The sequence below is a fragment of the Gavia stellata genome, chromosome 6 (assembly GCF_030936135.1).
Source record: "Gavia stellata isolate bGavSte3 chromosome 6, bGavSte3.hap2, whole genome shotgun sequence".
In the NCBI taxonomy this organism is placed as follows: domain Eukaryota; kingdom Metazoa; phylum Chordata; class Aves; order Gaviiformes; family Gaviidae; genus Gavia; species Gavia stellata.
Window position 1 is genome coordinate 61651793 of NC_082599.1, and position 21101 is coordinate 61672893.

Here is a 21101-nt window from a genome sequence, read left to right on the forward strand (position 1 = left end):
TTAAAACAATTTCTTCCCTGTTCTCTCTCTCCTTTTTTTTCGGGTTTTTATTGGGTTGTTTTTTTTTTTGGTAGAAGGATGCTCTTAGAAGACAGAAACACTGAAATCTGCTAAATTTATTTAAACCATTTCCGCCCTACAAACAAAGGTGTTACTGAAGCTTTTCTGAAAGTATTTGTGCTGGCTTTGGACGAGGTGCTTCAGGTGTTGATAGCAACACAGATAAAACTATACACAGCTTAACGGCAACTAAGCACTGCAGTATCCATCCAGCTTTTCAACCCAACTTTGTAGCCTGCATTGAGGTTTTTTTGGTATCAGTGCTATCACTACACAAACCGCCTCGTGCATAGTTTGGCCATTCCCACGTGAGTTGCAGTCACACCTTGGCTGCGCTAAAGCAGACATAACCAAATACTCCTGATGTATTTCGGGGGTGTCTTGATGCCTGCTGTTGAGTGATACAGTTTAGTGAGTACTTCAGATTTTGTCAGTTCTATGTGAATGCTTACTAAATAAAAAAATAATTAGACTTCACTTTGAAATCTAGGGGTTATAATAAGTAGATACAATTGTGTTCAAGGTACAAAAATGATTAGTAATAAGCTTTGTTTCAGATGAGAATATCAAAACATTCAAAATAAGCTTCACTCGCTTTTACTAATTATTAGGATTTCAATGGGAATAGAACTGGCTACAGGATAATGGTTTTGAAAATCCCATTTTAAACTCCGGTCTTTTCTATTCACAAATCCCCAGTCAGAATAATACTTAGTCCTGTATTCTATTATTTCTACTTGAAAGTTTGAGAAACACCTGTTTTACGTTAATAATAATCATGTGAATTTGTTATATAATACGTTTCATCTGAACAATTCAAAGTCACTTACAAAAATCATCTGATTTCCAGCCTAACGACCTCTGCTGACTAACTGGAGCAGTGTTAAGAACTCTTTCACCTGCTTCTGAAGTAAATCCCAGCTGCAGTACATGGCAATTTGAAACGAGGAGAGCCAAAGAGTATTAGCGTAGTTGAAACTAGAATGAATTTCCAAGAATCATATGGTATGGGAGTTGGTAACCTTTCCAAAAAGTACTGTCACTTAAAAAACAGCTGGACAGAGATTCAGTTTAAGCTCTGATCTGGCAGACACACAAGCTCCAGCAGAGCATGACTGCTGAAGGCCATGGAGTTGGGCTGGTTCATCACTGGGTTAGTTAGAAGAGCCACCCACTGAACCGTCTTCAGTTCTCTCTTCCAGTGTCTGTTGGTGGTGCCTTCATACAACCAAATTACTACTCTTCTCAGGCTCTTCCCTCACTGTGACACAGATGCAACCATGAGCTAGACTAAAACTTTGGAAGTATCGGAAAATTTCCCCTTTCCACAGAACCTGGAGCTTTAAGTTGCTCTTTAGATTGCCAAAGTAGTTACAAGTATGACAGGAGAATGCAAAAGCCAAGACAAGAAGTGTAATGTGTTACTATAACGGGAGAGGTGATAATAATGGTGTTTGACATGTATCACAATATTCCAAGGAGGAGGTTCGCAATCTAGAGACAAGAGAATGTTGTAAGAAAGCCAGTCGCTGCATAAATACGCAGCAATGGGCTTGACATTCTCACAATTCCTATGATCATCTGAGCAAAACAGCTTCTCAGCTAAAGACATATTTCATATCCCCAGATGGAGCTGGTGAAAGTAAGTCTATGTTCCTGTCAACCTAAGCTGTCCAATTATGGAGGCACACATGCAGCATAGACACTAAAAGCCCTGATGATGAACCTTTCTGGTGTCTTATGCTGGGTTTATTTTTAAAAAACAATGTAGCCCTTTGTTACTGGTGCCAAGCCAAATCTCTGTCAGGGTCCCACTCAGCACTAGTGTCAGTTGTTGGCTGTTGCTGCCTTAAAAGACGCTGTTGCAGTCATGTCCTCTGCATTTTTTTCTAGCATACTACCATCCTGAATACAAGCCAATTCTCTAAAGGCACAGGAGAGCCCGCTGTCTATTAATACTTGTATTCAGAATCCACGCTGACAGCACGTAGCGTCACCTCCCCGTTCTGGATACGCTTACCACACCGCAGAATTTCCCCTGTTTGTGTATTGCTGGGGATTGTTAACATGAATTTGAAATCAAAGCCAAACACTGAGAAATTCTACAGCAGGAGGATTGCACTATTCTACTGTGAGAAACCTTCCACCAGCAATCTTTCCCCAGTGATGGTCAAAGGCACAGATACATATATGCCTGCAGCCGTGGCTCACATCATCTGGACTGGCTGGGTTGTTCTCACAAGACTAGAAAAGAAGGTGTGGAGATGATGTTAAGTTGCTGTCATACGGCCCTGCATCCATGGCTGGCTGGGGGCCAGGCTGTCCCTGAGCATAAATCAAAGGAGGTTGTAGAGAGGTGGGTGTTGGTCTCTTTTCCCAACTGACAAGCAATAGGACAAGAGGAAATGGCCTCAAGTTGCACCAGGGGAGGTTTAGGCTGGGTATTAGGAAAAACTTCTTCACTGAAAGGGTTGTCAGATGCTGGAACAGGCTGCCCAGGGAGGTGGTGGAGTCACCATCCCTGGAGGCATTTAAAAGACGTGTGGAAGAGGCGCTTAGGGACTTGGTTTAGTGGTGGACTTGGCAGGGTTAGGTTTACAGTTGGACTTGATGACCTTAAAGGTCTTTACCAACCTAAACGATTCTATGATTCTAAAGCACCAGCACTGGTGGACTAATTCTTGCCAATGTGCTCACATCCGTAAGGTACTGTTCCAATAGCACAGGTTTTCTGGAGGAGCGAAGTGCTTGGTCTGCACCCCTCTTCGCATGAAGAACAAGCCTATTTTGAAAGATCAGGAGAGGGAAGAGTAAGATTTCAGAGAATTATTACAGCATCTTTGTGAAACCTAAGATTTTTCTAACCATTGAGGAAGACTCCAAAGGACAGAGTTGCTCTGTTTCATTAGAAGAAGGGATCACAGTCTGGTCTGATTTTATTTGACTTGATAAGTGACTGAGTTGACTGACCTCTGATTTCTGAATCTTTGAGAAGGAGAGATTAGAAGGGAAAAGCATCTGGTAACTGTTACACAGCTGCCAAGGCCAAGTAATTGGGTTACACACTAAGACTTCTAAAAGTCATCATGCTGAATATTCTGCATTAGCCTACCATTAGAAAGCGTCTGTCCTGACACACCATACAGTTGAATTTTTGAGGTGCTTTGATCTCCTTGCTGAGGTCGGAGTGGGCACCGTGTACAAGAGCATCTCCTGATTCCTCATTCCTGAGAGCAGTGCATTTCACACTGTGAAATTCCCTCTGCGACGGTTAGTATTACAGCAAGGGGGAGGGGGAGGTCCTCCACCGTTCATCCAAAATACCGTTTCCGAAGGACCCCTGTGCTGTTTGTTCTCATCCGCTACTGAGTTACGTTGCTTTACTTCTCTTGTCTTTTGATTCTAGGAGTACCGTAGTTCTCGTTCTCCTGGTGTTCTGCATATGCTTCCTAGTGGCTTGTATTATGTACCTACACGTCACACGAGTACAAGTAAGTGATTTAAGATTTTATGACTGTTCTTCCTTTCGGCGGCTGTGCTTTGTTTGCCCTTTGGAATACGAAGCCATCAGCGCATGCTTCGCAGATTCATCGAGTCCGAAATCTATGTGCTTTTCAAGTTCGTTGCGAAGTAATGTATTAGGCACTACAAAAGCATAGATGGTTCACCTGAAAGTAGCCTTTTTGCATGAGTAATCACCACAGCAGTGTAGCATTCGGTGCCGTTAACGCTATGCTTTTTGTCTGTTCTGCTGCGTCTTCCCTGAACACCTACCAGTAGCTACTGAATCTCTCCAGTCTTCAGATAAATAGCTGCCTTAACCTGATTTTTTCTCCTCTCCGGAGCACACTAATTCTCCCTTCCATTCTGACTGGTATCTGGGTGTAAAGTCCTGCTAACTTCCCCTCTGTTTTCAAAACTTTTCCTGCCAAAGCAGCAGCTGTTTTGATGGTAAAGCACAATGTTTTGCACGCGCAGCCCTTGGCCTTTTCACAACCTTTAGTAATGATTAATTCTCCTGCATTACATTTTCACAACAGCAACGATGCAGAAGGACATTTGGTTGTTGTAGGAGAGAACTACGTCTGCCAGATCAGAATAAAGCATCTACAGACTAATTTTCTGATTAAAGAAATCCGTAGTGGCTTAATCTAAATTTAGTCTTTTCAGACCAATATCAGGAGAAAACACCTACACAGTTAATCAGCTTTGCTGATTAGCACACACTAATTTTTAGTTAAGAAAAAATGCCCTTTGGCAGGAGGGAAGTAATTGTTTTCCTGGAAACATAAATAGTGTATTAGCAGAGTATCTGGTACGGAGCAGATCTTTATTTATAAACTTACACAAATATTTGGGAGTAATTTTGACGCTCTCTTTTGTTTCATAAAGGCACAGCAGTTTATCATCTGTTGTTCTGTCTACGGACGGTAGAAACACAGATGAAGTTTGTAGGAAATTGCTCCTCTTTATGCCGTTTCCCTGGGGCTAATGCAACCGTAAGGTTTGTTCCAGCTGTTTTGGCTGTCAGAAGAATTTGAATTTATTCCAGGTTCCTCTAGAGATTGAGTACTTTATAGGATCAAATCCAGCATTAGAAAAAGAAATATAAAAACTCCGAATATCACAGTTTGAAACTTTGTGGTGAAAATTTGTCTTACATAATAAATAAAAGGTAATGAATATGCTGTGTATAATGAGTAGAGAATTGTAAACCAGTCATTCTCCTATTTTAATCAGTCTTCTGGCACTTACGTGCTATTGTACACTGGACAAGTGACTCAGCTTCTCCATGCTTTAACATCATATGCCTCACTCATAAAACCACTATGATAATGTTTTACCGTACCGGTTACCTAGCGTTTTGGGGATCTGACAGTACTGACTCACTTAATAAAAATTCCCCAAATAAAAGAAAGTGAAGAAAATGAAGCCCCAAATGCTGTGCTATCATAAAAGAGCAGATGCAGTCTTAGAATGACCAAAAGTCAGAAGTATAAATCTTTTAGGTGTCAGTCAGAGTTTTAATTCAGACACGTCTTTTAAGGTTTTAGAGGTTTATTTTCCTTTCTAACCCAATAGCCTAGCATGTCAACGTTTAGAACATACACGTACCACACACACACACACAAAAATGTCTGTGCAATGTGTCAGGACCCGTTGTTGTTGAATCTGCATTTTGCTTTGTCACTGTTAACCATGCAGCATTATCTTCGAACTGTGGGGATTCTCTCTTTAACAAGCAGTAGAGAACTTACTTGGTTGCAAACTGAATTAATGGAATATACGTATTTCCTTCAAACAGAATTATTATTTTGTGTTTTATTTATATGGTTTAAACCACACAGTTTCCACCTCATGTGTGCATAGGATTTTGGTCTAGTTGAGTGGACAGCTTGATGGGTAGAAAACTGTCTGGATGATCACATTCAGAGCATAGCAGTTCATGGTCGTACTCTACCTGGAAGCCAGTAATAAGTGGGATACCACAGGAGTTTATCCAGGGACCTGTCCTGTTAAACATTTTTATCAACGACCTGGAGAAGGACGTGGATTATACTCATGTCAAGTTTTCAGGTGACTCCAATTTTGGGGTAACAGCCAACACGCTGGCAGGATGACCATTGAGGGGGACCTAGCTAGGTTGGCGGAATGGGCCAACAGGAATCTTAACGAAATACAGCATGGATAAATGCGAAGTCCCGGCCCTGAGAAGGAAGGACCCCCTGCAATGACACAGGCTTGGGACTGACCAGCTCTGCAGAAATTGGCCTTAGGGTCAAGGCAGAGAGTACTTTTGGGCCCCTTGAGGTCCTTCCCAGCCTGAACTGTACGATAATGATGAATAAATGGAGAAATCATCTCTCTCTTTTTTTCATAGTGTAATTTTGGACGTTGCTATATCCCCTGCCTTGAGACACAGCTTTTCAGTGTGAGATTCTTACAGTTCAAGGTTTTTGTTTTACAATACGCTCGCTGTTTATTAAAGGTGATATACCTCGCGTGTCCCAGTACATGTTACTGATGCAAACTAATAGTTAAACTGGTTTCTGGTGTAGCCAATTAAGTCAGGTCCATAATATGCTTATATAAATCTACTGTTGATATGGCATGGGTTGTTCTACATGGATTTACGGACCGTGTTCTACCTGGACACCTACATTTACATGGACTTAATCCATACTGAAGCCCGAATGTATTTGCAGATCACACAGGGTTTTTTATTTTTTCTGTAATTGCTGTATTCTCATGTTTCACAGCCCAGATGAAGTTCATTCACCTATAAGTATCTCAGACTTTTAATTCGTGGTCACACGTACAGGGGAGATGTCTGTGCATGTGTGCAAGGAAGGGGAAGAGTTTCAATACCTGATTTCTGTCGTGCCAAGGCCACAGAAGCCCCTCTCTGTGGGTACTTCGCTGCCTGCTGGAGGCTATGCTTTTGATGTTGATGATATCCATGAAGTGAACAGCTTTTCTTCAAAACTGGTGACTTTCATCCAAAAATTAGGTGTGTGCTTGGTCCATTTGATCTCAAACCAAATCCAGCCTTGCTAAGTCTGAGCCCCCTCCTTTTAAGGGACACGGGATTGTTCCCCTTTTAAATCTGATTGTTTCCTGGAGTTGATTCTTGCCCCTTGAAGGTAGTGGCCGAAGTCCTGTGGTCTGAAAGACATATCATGGATCCAGTAGATAACAGATGCTCCAAACCTTCTTAATGCAAGGGGGAAAGAAGGAACGCAACTTTCCCTGAACCCAGAGTAGATCAGTGTGACTGGAACAAGCCTAAGTCCTAGAGCCTGGCAGACTTATCCTTCGTCTCTCACCTTCTGTCACTGGGTTCATATATGCTCACAGCAGCAAGCACTTCACGCTTCACGGTGATGGAATCAGGGTAAAAATGGAGACGAGCACAAGATTCACAAGACTCCATTCCGCCAGACATTTTTGTTCTCTACTGCTCTTTCTGCTCTGACAAACTCAATATTTTTAATGAGTCCTGATAATTAAAACTACCCTGGCATTTAACATGACTATTATAGCAGAAGACACAAATACCACTCCAAAATTCTGTGCTGCCACAGTATGTTCTCTTGGATCACTATTTGTAGCTGATAATTTGCAAGGCAAAAGATGCTTTGGGTGTTTTCCCCATGGGAACAAAATCAAATGCCATCCTAATTTATTATTTGCATTATAAGCAGACAACCTACTAACCTTTCAAAGAGTTTTAATTATCGTGAGAAATAATGTATAGTAATAATAATTTCACATTTGTTGCCCCCAAAAAGGCAATTACCATTAAAACGCATGTACACAATAATAACTGCATGCTTGTTTCATCGTTTGCGGCGCAGGGAAAATTTCTGTATCCCTTACTCACTTCTTTTTATGGACTACTAAAAAATAACAACCCCATTTTAAAAAATACTTTTAAATCTTTAAATCTTTTTTTTTTCCTTTAGTGTTTTCCAGGGTGCCTGACAATACAAATTCGTACCATTTTGTGTATTTTTATTGTGATCTTAATATACTCCGTGGCTCAAGGATGTGTGGTGAGTATTTAAATCAAGTATCGCTTAATTTAGCATTCTGTTTAAAGAACAACCTGGTACAGATCCGTTAACCACGTACCCTATTCTCGTCTGGTGAATTCCTACTTCGTTTATTATTCATACTTGCAGAGCATGTTTCTTCAAAATTAAAGGCCTTTGCTGTGGTTTGAACTTTCAGTGCCCTGTGTGAGGGTGTTGAATTAGGAATGGCAAAGCCATTAGCAAATTACACAGGTAATACCTAGTCAACACCTAGAGAAATTTTTATATCAAACCTTAGTATCACATAGTCTGCTGATCTCATGTGCTTTATGGGAAAACTATTTTTAAATGTTCAACTGGCTTACTAGTTCAATGGCTAATGTTTTGTGACAGACAAGGCATGGTGTCAAACAACATTACTTATTTCTATGTGGCAACGTACAGAACATATTTCTGTGTAATAACGGGGGGATATTTTTAGTCCAGGCGGATCAGAAAAGATAACGAGATCTTAAAATACGGACAGTATTGCGTAACAAGAAGAGGTGCTTACACTGTGCTACTTACGTGATCCAGTCGCGTCTAATGTCTAGGAAGCTTCTCTTGTATGAAGTGGACTTGCTCAATACTTCTGAAAATTGAGCTTCTTTTACTGTAGATTAGCAGCTAGTTCTGCGTGGTGGACTTGATTGTCAAATGGGATTTAAACTTCCACCGAAGTATTTGGCATTTAGTTGCTTTGTCAAATTCCTGGCGCTCAATTTCAGCATTTTGGCTGCTAATGCTAATGAATTAAACATGTTAGGGTACCCAAAGGAAAGAATCCACACAAAAATAGCACGCTAAACACAATTGGAAATGCTGAGAAGGCAGATGTCTCAAATCATGCCTCTCTGCGGGATTTAGGCAGTGTGTTCTGACCAACGGGAAGACAGTGATTTCATGAGCGATTCACAGTGCTAACTGGGATGCCAAGCCCCTTATTTTGTATTTTGTGTATTCACTCGTCCCTGGACCTGCCCTGAGAACATCTACCAAGCTGATCCCCATGAACGGAATGGGCAGAGGCTCCCTTGTCTGCGAATTCCAATGTCCTGAGAGGTACCGAGAATTACTGACGTTCAGACATTTCTGGGAATTCCTGAACATCAGCTGTGTGAGTCACACACAGCCCTAATAGCACACAGAGACGTATGTGGTTCTTAACGTGCATGCAAGCCCAAAATGCATAGCGATGCGCAGTGCCTCCAGGCTAGCTAGCACCTCAGCAAGTTCTGCGTATCTGACTTTGGGATTGAGATGAATATTATGACAGCTGGGACCTTTGTGGATCAGCCCCTGTAGATCTGACGCTTACTTTGACCAAATGAAACAAACACCCTTGTTGCCGCTTGAAGACGCTGAAAATGAGAAGCGGGCGTCCTAAGGCAACGTTGGACATCGGTGGAAGAAGGCAGATGAGAATTCGGAAGTTCTGGCCTCCGACAAGGCAGTGATTATTCCGTTACAGCTTACAATGGGTCACAAATACCCTTTATTGAAGCAAAAATAGCCTGTAACCATTTAAATGCTTAGGAGAAATGTTTAATCAGTAGAAATAATAGTTCCTGCAAAGTAATGCCTCTAGAATTCTCAGCTAGTGGAGGAGCTAGATGTTGAGGTTTCACTCTTAGTTGTAGAGCAGATGGTGTTTTCCTGGATGGATTGCACATCATTTACAAAGCCCTCATGCATGCCTATGTTTTCGGATGAGTTTAGTATGAACAGCGTTTTTAAGCATATTGAACAAAATCATATTAAACGGATTTTTCACTTCACTCTTTCTCATTTCATAATGTTAGTCATTATGAGTTTAACTCAAATTTTATCTGTTACGTCTCATCTTTTTAAATGACTACAACCCCCTGTAAAATATATTGCTTAATCACCTTTCAGGTTGTCAGTTATTTTACAGCGTGCTATAAAATTTCATTATCGGTGGTTAGGATGAAATAAAAAGGTCTAGTAACACACTTCAAAAGAGAAGCTTAAGTACGGGGCAGGGCTTATTTGGCAGTGCCTGTTACAATCAATTTCACACTACCATCCCACTCTCCCCTTTTATGCTAACTCTTATCCTCTCCCTTCATGAGGGGTGAAGGTTGGGAATGCAATTAAAACTGGAGCTCTAGGGATTTGCCCTCTTTTCCAGAAATTCCTCCCTTCCTTGGGTAACAGCTCTGAGATGTGTACATGACATTGCCTTTGGAAGAAGCAGGTTAAATTTCCTTAAATTTCCCATAGGAAATGCGCTAAAACATTTTTTTATTTCCCAGTCCGGGGAGGAAATGGAACTCCTTGGATAACTGAAATGGCAGGGATAATTAAAGATGAGGCCTTGTATTTGAATCATATGTGATAGCAGAAGTAGCTCTGAAGTGGACAAAAGATATTACTAGTTTTTCAATCGAAGATTAAAATACGTTCTCTTTTATATTTGATTCATTGCAATTGATAGAGTTTACATAGTCAGTAAAACAAACACATTTCTTTCTGTGCTCTGTGCAAGAACCTTTCTCACCTGCATGGCCACATAAAATGTTTACTGAAGTTCCTTAATTTTGCAGGAATATGCTGGCTTGAGAATCTCTTGGTTTTGAGCACTGAGAGGGAAACTATTCAGCCAAGCCCAGACTTTAATTGGTTGGCCTTACTGGCCTCTAACGAACAGAGTGTCTCCCACCTAAAACGGAGTATAGCGTTACAGGAAAAGGGGAGAGATTTTATAAGAGCAGTGAGCTGGATGGGAACTCCATGGCCGTATTTTCCCAATTAGAAATTAACTACAGTCAGCCCCCATAGCAGCTGCATTTCTGTTTATGTCATATTTAACTTTCTCCCCTTCTCGCCTCTCCTGTCTTTTCTAGGTTGGCTGTATGCCTTGGGTTTGGAATACCAATTCCAGCAGTTCCATAGTTATCATTTCTCCTGGTGGAACAAATAAAACAATGAATGAACTTCCGTGTGACACAGCCCACTATGCTTTCCTTTCCTGTGTGGTGGGGACTCTCACCTTGGCAATATTTCTACGTGTATCTTCCTTGCCAAAAATTGTTCTCCTGATTTTTGTTACAATTTTGTACATAACTATTCTGGAACTCAGTGGTTACAGAAAAGCTGTGGGGTAGGTATCTTGCAAAGTTAAAGCAATGGGTGTTTCTGTATGGATATTCACGACATCGACTACTCACCTGTGAGATGTTCTCTAGCGTTCAGTCACAATGTTGACTACTCACCTGTGAGTTGTCCTCTAGCATTCAGTCATGACATTGACTACTCACCTGTGAGTTCTCTAGCATTCTGTCATGACGTTGACTACTCACCTGTGACATTGACTACTCACCTGTGAGTTCTCCTCTAGCATTCTGTCATGACGTTGACTACTCACCTGTGACATTGACTACTCACCTGTGAGTTGTCCTCTAGCATCCAGTCACAACATTGACTACTCACCTGTGAGTTGTCCTCTAGCATTCAGTCACAACATTGACTACTCATTTGTGAGTTGTCCTCTAGCATTCAGTCATGTCGTTGACTACTCACCTGTGAGTTGTCCTCTAGCATTCAGTCATGACGTTGACTACTCACCTGTGAGTTGTCCTCTAGCATTCAGTCACAACATTGACTACTCACCTGTGAGTTGTCCTCTAGCATTCAGTCACAACATTGACTACTCACCTGTGAGTTGTCCTCTAGCATCCAGTCACGACGTTGACTACTCATTTGTGAGTTGTCCTCTAGCATCCAGTCATGACATTGGCTACTCACCTGTGAGTTGTCCTCTAGCATCCAGTCACGATGTTGACTACTCATGTGTGAGTTGTCCTCTAGCATTCAGTGCTGCTTAGGGCTCTGTACTCAGTAGAGCATAAGAAATACTTCAGCCATCCTCTCCCCAGCAATTGTAGGATCTAGTAATATCCCTCACCAGGAGATCAGCTTTTGGGAACTACCAACTGTTGCCCTGTTATTCTGTAGTTTTATGCTAACATACCTCAGCTGAACACACCGCAGTCTAATTACAATATGAAATAGAAAAACACTGTTAAAAACTTCACTTCTCTATTTCAGCAGCCCTCAACCTGTTCCAAATTCATTTAAGCTTTTGAGTGTTTTTGTATTTCTTCATTAAAAGCATGCACACACATTACAGTAATGTATAGCATAATAAAACCTTCAAGAAGGTGTATGTTGGTGTGATGCAGTGATCAGATTTACTGTTGCCCATCTCCCTGCCCTTACAAGCCTCTTCAGAAAAGGCTAGTGATGGAGGCGTACGCACATGTTCTAAACTAAAGATCTGATATTAAAAATATGCAGGGTTTGATATTAGAAAACCTGGAATAACCCAGTTATTTTCCTTTTGTTTTTCAGGGGCGGCTCCTTTTATATGCGTGGCTATGAACCAATACTTGCCATTCTGCTATTTTCTTGTGCTTTGGCACTGCATTCCAGACAGGTGGACTTGAAGCTACGTCTGGACTACCTCTGGGCTGTGCAGGTAAGCCATAGGGCTCTTCTTTCTCCTGTCCATGCACACAAAATGATGTCTGGCTTCTTGAATTGGCTTGCAAATACTGTTGGAACAAATGAGGTGGGCTAAGGCACTTGCAAAATCTTGCACATCTCTTGGGGTTTACAGAGAAAAGTTCTTCGAGCTTCCCTTCCGCAGACCTATAAAATTCATTTGCTCTGGAGAAGTGTTTTGTGTGTTTGTAGTTGTTCCGTAACAGTACATCATTAATGAAGTAGTATATTTATATCTAAGGTGCGTTATGAATAGAGAGAATTGTAAATGTGGGAAACGGACAGTTAGCAATATAAGCTAGAGGTAAAGAAATGAAATCCATGGGGTTTTTTCATATATATAATACGAAAATGGGTGATAATGAGTTGATGTTTGGATAAGCTGAAAAGCAGCAAATAAAACTGATGAGAGGAAATACTTACATCCGTATCATGCAATGCAACTATGGAATGCCTTCCAAAAGGAAGACCAGAAATTTATTTAGATACCGAGCGCGTGGACTTCTTTTTGAAAATGTATTTCCCAGCTATTATAATCACAGCAAAACCTGTGTAAATTATATTAGCCGTAAGCAGAGCCATCAGGAAACGTCTGCCTCCTGTCCCGCCTCTCAGCAGTCCTATTCCCACCTCCCAAGTGTTTCACACTGGCCCCCGAGGGAAGGAGAATGTTGAAGAAGATGTAAGTTTGTTTTGGTGGAACTTGGAAGTTGCCTTTCTGATAAATCTTACAGTCTTGTAGTTAAAGAGGTCACATCCTGTTCTCACCTACGGCCTGTTAACTGTGTTGTTAAGAGGACTGTGTAAATCGTCGCAGTGCTTGCTTTTACATGTAAGGTCAAGACTGGAAGGCATGGATTAAACACATCCCTGACTCTGCTGTGTCACTTAGAATAGAGAAATCAGGAATGACTTCGCTCTATTATCTTCTACTCTTAAAGTTTTTCAACCTAACAGTTAAGCTCTGTTGGGATTTTTTGTCTTGATGTCCAAGACCGTGTCCACCTCCTTTATGATTTAAGTTTATCTTGCTCTACAATTTCTGTGGACTCTGCTGTTTAACAACAACGTGTGATCGCTTCATTTAATTTCTGTCCTATGACCTGTGGTAATGATGGGTGCTGTGCCTGTCAGCCTCCAAGGTTTGTTTTGACCAAAGTGATAATAGTTTCCGCTTTCTGTGGTGCCAAATACAGTTTTCAGGTGGAAAAAGAAAAAAATCCCCTGACTTTGAAACTCAGAGCAGCACACCATAGTTGTATAGCGGCTACCTTTATGTAGGTTGGCACACGGTGGAGGTATGCGAGTGCCGTATGATCCATGGATCCATGAATACGAGACCTTCCGTGTGTTATTCCTAGCCGTGAAATAGAACAGCAAGCAGGAAGGTACCGTTCTGCTGTCCTGTGGCCTTGCAACAGGTCAAGAGTGAGTTCCAGCATCTTCAATGCTTTTGGTTATTACAGCTACTACGACTTGCACGGTGAATTGTGCATCCCTAAGGAATGTACTGCTTAAAGATTCTTAGATTTAAGTTGGCTTTTAATTAGCCATCAGTTAGTTTTAAATATTCATGTACAGGAAAATAATGGGATGCTGCTGAAAGACCAGAGCTGGGCAATAGCGAAGGAAGAAATACAAACTTTTTCTGTTTTCTTGGGGCCAGGTTTTACAGAATTACCTAGTCATCTACCACTATTGTTAAAACCATTGTGCACTTACTCCAAAGGACAATAAGGGGAGATAAGACATAGGGATGCCTATCAAATTTCAGTAATGTCCAGCGGCATCTGCAGGTACCATTTCAAAAAGTGCTTTTCATCTGAGAAGTTCAAATGCCATTTTCAGCCCTTTTCAATTGCAGATCAGGCACTTAGGTGGTACCAGCTTGTCTGTGAGATTTGCATGATAATAATCAGAAAGGACAAAACCTCAGCATAGGTAGAACATTCAGAAATTAGGGATCAACATAGCTACCATTCTTTGAAATCGGTATGCTGGGTTGATGCTTGGCCTCTTTGATGATCTGGGCGTATAGCCTTGTTCTTCTCGATTCCACGTGGAAGATCCATTCCCTGTACAATAAATAGTGGATAACATGTTGTAAGGAATGTTGCACTGGTTTTTGAAACGATATTGAATACAAGGGCTGATTAACTTAACGTGCAGAAGTACCGTGGTGATGGATGTTACAGAAGTGCTTATGGTGCTTACCTATTCAAATGGGTAAGTAAAAAAAACCATGATCTTTGTACTTATTAGGCTCTTTGGCATAGTAAAAGTCTGAGTATTAAAAGCTCTGGGAAGACTGTTGGTTGGAAATATCTGTATGTTAAAACTGCCTTTGACTAGTTAGCAAACTCCAAGCTACTAACTGTTTAACAATATTTTAAGAGGGGAGAAGGGTAAAAACCACCTTTTGTCTAGCTGCTGGACCGCAGGAGCCCTGTATATGGTTAAACAGCATTCTTGGTCGTGTTTCTCTACAGCCACCGTACTACTTACCATTGAGCCACGTTGGCTTAACTTGGTTACATCCTTGGGAGCAGAAGTTTTAGAAAGACCATTGACATAGTGCACAGGGACCGTGGAGATTTTCTTCTGTTGTACAGAGTGAGTGTGCTGGTCCTTTGTGCAAACACTGAATTGCATGAACCACTGCTAGAGCTGGAGACTCCCATCTCCCAGTAACCAGCCGCCGCTGTGTGAAAGATGCGCCGACACGGTCCGACACGTATTTTTAGGAAGCGTCTCAGTTGTCGGCTTACAACTGGGAGAAGTTCAGACTCGAGGGCTATCCTGGAAGTTGTAAGCACTTTGTTTGCATACTTTTAGTAAGGCTCATCGTGGGGCTGATCCCGTAAAAATGCTCTCAGATGAATAAAACTGTGGCATAAGCATAAAAAGGATTTCATAGATATTTTCATTTACTTCATCATGAGCAACAAACAGTCCAGTACTAACTAAGTGATATTTTAAACACTGAAAGTATCCTGTAATTAATACCATTATTAATAAGAATATATGGATAGATGCTCAGTGGTCTGTGCTAAGGTCTGAAGAAAACCCATTTCCATAGATTTTGTCTGCCAGATCAGGAAAAAAATGTGTTTTGAGAAAAAGCAGGTGTCAAACAAGAAAAACTGATTTAGAAAAATGCTACAGTTTCAAGAAAAGTTAATCTAATTTCCATGCCTCTAGGTTATGTGACCAGAACAGAGATAATACGGTACGATTTATGTACATCGCGTGGAAAAAACAGATTTTTCTGATTGATGATAAGTTGTTAAAACATTCGTATTTGTCCTTACTGTTCACACGTTAGTGGTGTTACAGGTTCTTGTTGATTTTGCTAGGTTTTTATCTGTGCCAAATTTAACCTTTCTGAATATCACAGTATTTCCAGCAAATATCTGCTGTTTTGCTGGGGTTTTTTAACAGGCAGTGGGAGGAGAATTTCATTTTCTACATAACGTCGTTGAGTAACTCTCTGTGCCTCATATGACAATATCTGTGAACACCAACAGGAGCATTTAACTTATTTGTGACCGATAATCCCTTTTGCTTATGCAAATTATTCAACAAAACCAGGGAAAACAAAAAGGACAAATAAATACAAGCAATAAATTCATGAAGAAGCTAAAACTGCCCCAAAAAACGGAGTTGCTCGCTCACCCAGGACTTGTCAGGGGAGGAAAATAAGAATTAACGCGGTGATTTGGCTGGTTGTTGCGTTCTTTCGGGAATACTAGAATATCGTTCAACTGTCTTTTCTACTCCGTGACCCTCGTAAGAAATGGGTATTTTGCAGCCGGCAGGCAGGACTCGCAGGTGTCCTTGCGCTTGCCTCTGTCGCAGCAGCGCGCTGGCTCTCTTCCCCGTGGGGTTAGTGCCACCTTCAGGTACAAAAATGATCCTTCTGCAGCACGGGTGCCCCGCTTCTTTTTAGCTGTGTCTTAAAACAGTGGATTTTCATGTGAGAATTCTTCAGGCAGTGACATTGACCTGATAGCTCAGGTGATGCAGCAGCTCAGACCGCTCCTGCCCAGAGGACGTCTAACCAGTTACCAGCCTTGTAAAGGCTGTGGGGTGCTGTGTAACTTCGTAAAATGCAATCGCTGTTAATTACGTCAACGTCAAAAGCCATAGTACCAAAGAACATTTTTGAATTTTGCCACCAGGTCCGAAGCAAAAACAAAGCCTGCTTTTAAATTCCGCAGCTCTGCGAAGAAAGTTCTGCAAAACGACCTAGCTGCCGCGAATACCAAACAGGGAGAAGCACGAAGCAGAGCGTGAAAAATGACGTTGCTCATGCCGATGTATTTTCTTTCTTGTTTATTTTCACAATGATCTGCCTTGGGTTTTGAGCCAGCAGCTATTGCATAACTATCGTGCTGGCAGCTTTCTTTAATTAACCAATATGAATAGGGGCAAATAGACGAAGGTTTGGATGCTATTTAGCTGTCTGGGTAATAGTTCCACCAGGAATGTAAATACCTGTGATCTGGGCTGGTTTAATCTTCTTTCCCCAGCCCCAAGTACTCCTTTTGCCTACGCGGTGTCTGTTTTGCCTGGGAAAGGGTGATGCCTACACATCCTTTTATCTCAGCTGCTCAAGGAGTAGGCACTAGGAGTTCACGACTCACAAGGAGGAAAGACAATTTTCATTGCATTCCCCTGAAGGGCAGAAAGCAGGAAGCTGGAAAAAGGTCCAGAAAATACCAGTAAGCGGTTTACTTCCTTCCCCATAGAGCCGTGTGATGGGATAGTTTTAGAGTCCTCACTGCTGAACAAGACAGAGTTTTTTCCCTCACCTTCACGCCTTACCTTGCCTTGCAAAAGACACAAGGCGATCTTTCCTCTTTCCCCAGACAGCTCCTGGGGAGTTGCATATATGAGAGCTGTCTGAGGCAGTGCAGGGCGAGAGGATGGATACTCAAGCTCTAGGCAGGAGTAGCAGAGAAGGTGCACTTTCGTTCGTGTTCCTCGCGGTTCCCTTCAGTAAAGGCGGGATGTTAGAGGTTTGATCTGTCCGGGTGGTGTAAGTGCAGTCCGTGCAGACTCCGGCTAGGCTACCAGCAACAATACACCGGTATTAACCCCATGGGTGGTCTAAGCTAATACACCTTGCTTTTCGACACGACTAAGTAGCTCAGAAGGAGTGCTATGCTAACTCCATGAACGTTCTGCTTCTGGGTCTGGGGCTAGGTCAGGCGGAGCTAACACAGCCTATTCTTCATGGCACTGCGTTGCGCCACGTAGGCGTTACCAGTGCAAATGTCTCCCTGAGCTGCAGGGAGAGAGCGCACCCCTCTCTCCCTCTTGGCTGGGAAGTGCCTGACCTGAAATAGGCCAGGACACAAAAAGCTAAGAGCACTTGGCCTCCATGCCCCTCGTTCTGCTCTTTGCATCATCTGTCTCTCTTTCGGGTTTGCTACCATCACCCACCACGGTATTACTCAAGGGCCTCCCATGACCTTAGTGGCTTTCACCTCATTTCTGGCAGCTGAACCTTCTCAGAGTCAAAATGGTAGTTAACGGGTTTGTATCCAAAGAGGGGAAGAGACACTTGCTCGATGTGTTGGAAATCACAGAATCATTAAGGTCGGAAAAGACCTGTGAGATCATCAAGTCCAAATGTAGCATTCTACTGCGTTTCTTAGCAATGGTGACATCCTCGATACCTTTCCCTGCTCTTAGAGGATTTTGCCACCCCTTCAGTCATGACTTTGGTGGTTTGGTTTGAGCCACTAGCTCTTGACTCAAGAGCTCAGTTCTCAGCCTCTTAGGCACGGCTGTGGTCCCATCCTTGCGAACGTTGTCGCACCCGTACCTGCACACGCACGATAGTGTTACTGGCATTTCTCTCCCGGTAGTTTCATGACCGTATTGATGCGAGACAGAAAGGAGGAGAAAAGCCATCACATGCCTTACAGTTCCGTCGGAAGGAAACAACCAGAAAACCAGCAGGCTGGAGTGCCCTTTCTCATTTATTTTATGTTGGTATATTAGAATTGTCTTTTATTTCTGTGCGTCAAAGGCTGGACAGAAGTCCAGCAACATGACCAAGGTCACAAGGGTCTGCTTCAGTGCTGGCTGCTTTGTCCTTGTGCTGTGGCTTGCTCTGAAACCTTTCTTGTGAATCATACACAACGGTAGGAAACACTACCTATTGCTGAAGAACCTTCTCAATCATGTCTTCCAAAATGAACGCTTTGGTCCACGACCGGGCAAGGCAGAGGAATCTGATCACACATTTCCAAATCAGAAATGAACAGCAGCTGCCAATGATTGAGCAACGTCACTGTCCATGCCATGCATCAAACCGATCACTCCACTTACCCACCCCTGCTTGATCGCTTTGACTTGTCCAGACATCTCTACTCTCTGGCCCAAAGGTGTGTTGTTCCTTAGGCTGCTGTTCTGCCCCATATTGTATTGGGAGCTTAACCGAGAACCTTAAACGTTCCTAGGGAGAAAGTAAGACAAAAGTTCTTATTCAAAAAACAGAGGCATGGATAAGCAAGTCCAAAATGGATTTTTTTATTCAGAGCATGTTTGCAAATCTCTTTGCTGTCATCAGAATAAAATATCCCGTATTCCAGTATGATGTAAAAATGGAGTTGTAAGCTTGGTTTGGATTTTCAACTGGAAGAAGCTTTTTATTTTTACTGTTAGAGCATTTAAATTCCAACAGTCAGACTAAATGCAAGAAGCCATTACATTTGTTTATAGACACCTGTAAGTCAGAGACAGTGTTATACCACCAAAACAGGGGAAGGATGTTTTTAAGAAAAGAGCATATGAAATTTAAACAGCGAAAAAAGTCTCAGGAAAACAGCTCACAAACAGGAAGAAGATACCTGCTTAGAATAAAAATCTCAGGTATATTTCTCGCAGAGCTTAACTGCTATTTAATGTTTACTGATATTTCACCTCTGGAATAAATTCTGATTCTTATTACACAAATTAGAAGAGGAACTGAGAATTTAGTTCAAAAGGGAATGACTCCTGAAGAAGTTACGTTTATCAAACCAGTCCTCTTTCAGCATTCTTTCTGCTTGTAAAGGAATTTAAGACTACAGCAGTAAACTGCAAGGCAAAGCGGACTGTGTGATTTGAATAAAAAGGGGTTTTTTAAGTTTTGTCATGGAAAGCAAAAAAAAAATCCCATTAAAGGAATATTGTAAGACTATACAAAGGCAAGGGGTGACTGGTTTTCTCCTACTTAGACAGGAATGGATAGTGAGAAAAGTATGTGGACTTTGTAATAGATCGGGATAGCAAATTCGAGATACAAAAGGGACACCAACAAAGATTAGAGCAGATTCTTCAGTGGTTTACGTGACTGTAGTTTCTCAACAATGCCTGACAATTTGGCTTTCCAGTCTTCTGCTGACTGTAACTGGATAAACAAAATCTTATTGGGATGAGGGCAGAAGATTTGTCTTACAGTTCTGTGAGTGTGATTGAGGAGCAAAGGATAAGATGTGATTTCTGTGAGATGAATTCTATGGTACTGATCAAATGTTTTCTAACTGAAATCAGAATATGGGGCCAAAAGTCACTCCCAACAACAAGGAGCAAATTCCAGAGGAGTAATTTTGCAGAAGAGTCTACTAAGGACTAGGCTGGAATTTGCAAACCTCGGAGTCCCGGATGAGATCCGTAGATAGTCAGTCTTTTTCCAATAAGGGGGTCTGATTTTTAGAATCCTTTCCTAACGCGTGACTCCCACTAACTCCTGTGAGTCAAGACGCTTGTAGGTACCACTGTCTTGGTTTAAGGACCTCAGCCATGCTAACTCCTAGGCACTCTTTCTGAAAGCTGGCACTCACACGTTGCTGTTGTACACTGAAATTTCTGTGCGCGGGAACAGTACGTGTTTTCGTGACAAATACCAGAGTAATGAAAACCACCTCTAGAAATGCTGATTACTTTTTATATTAAAATTTTCTTTTTCAATTGCATAAGGATGTCCAATTTAATTGCATAGTCGCTTGAGGATGTTCAATTTTAAAACCTTTTTCTCTGTCGAAGTGACCGTCTTAGCAGGTCGGTTGCCGTTTTGCTGCAAAATGACATAGGTTTGCTTTAAACACTGGTGATGCTCCAAGCTTCTCTTTTTTGAAAGGCGGATCAAATGCTGCCATCACTGTCCTCCACCTACCTGGGAAGTAATTAGCCTCCAAGGCCAATGTGACTTAAGTGGGATTATTCTAGCTCTCTACTCTCTACGGGCCTATTTAAAAGAAGAGAGAACTACAGAAGACACCACTACCCTTAGCTGATCAAGCCCTGAAAGGTAGGGTCAGCCCAGAGACTTCAGCTTGAATTACGAAGGACTTAAAGGGATTTTGCCCCGATGTAGAAGCATGGTATAGGAGAACTGTTCCCGCTCAACTTCGCAGGCATTCTTTTGCTCAGTCTAATTTCAAAGGGTGAATTAATAGAAGCTATTTGATGGCTTCAGCTAATTTTTTTGCTTTTTGGAAAGGTTTTTCTTTTCCTCTGTCCCCACAGGCAGAAGAAGAGAGAGATGATATGGAGAGAGTCAAGCTGGACAATAAAAGAATTCTCTTCAACCTGTTGCCAGCACATGTTGCACAGCACTTTCTTATGTCCAATCCAAGAAATATGGTAAACCAAGATAAAACTGAAAGACATGGTGATGTTTTATGGGTGTGACCCTGTGTAGCTTGGGTCACCTTTCAACTGCATGTTTTCAAGCAAGGCATGGACTTACAAAATTTCGTTCATGTTAAAAGGAATAGTTTTGTCAAAACATGTGTTCAAGAATTAGATTGGGATTATTTCTTTTGCTGCAGTGTCCTCCTTCTCTGAACAATTTTAATAAAAAGGAGGATGTTGTGTCATTCAGCATCAATGCAGCCAAGTGTCTGCGATGCAAATCACTCATTTTTTTCCCAATCAATT

At 41.8% G+C, this 21101-nt stretch overlaps 1 protein-coding gene across 1 annotated transcript in view; it reads left to right on the top strand.

Moving 5' to 3' along the window:
* ADCY1 (adenylate cyclase 1) overlaps nt 1-21101 on the top strand; it is a 155496-nt gene that overhangs the window by 125495 nt on the left and 8900 nt on the right. Inside the window, exons 11-15 of the mRNA XM_059818953.1 lie at nt 3467-3551; nt 7527-7616; nt 10505-10761; nt 12012-12138; nt 20688-20804. Of these exons, the coding sequence (XP_059674936.1) occupies nt 3467-3551; nt 7527-7616; nt 10505-10761; nt 12012-12138; nt 20688-20804 (676 nt within the window). The remainder of the gene's footprint in view (nt 1-3466; nt 3552-7526; nt 7617-10504; nt 10762-12011; nt 12139-20687; nt 20805-21101) is intronic.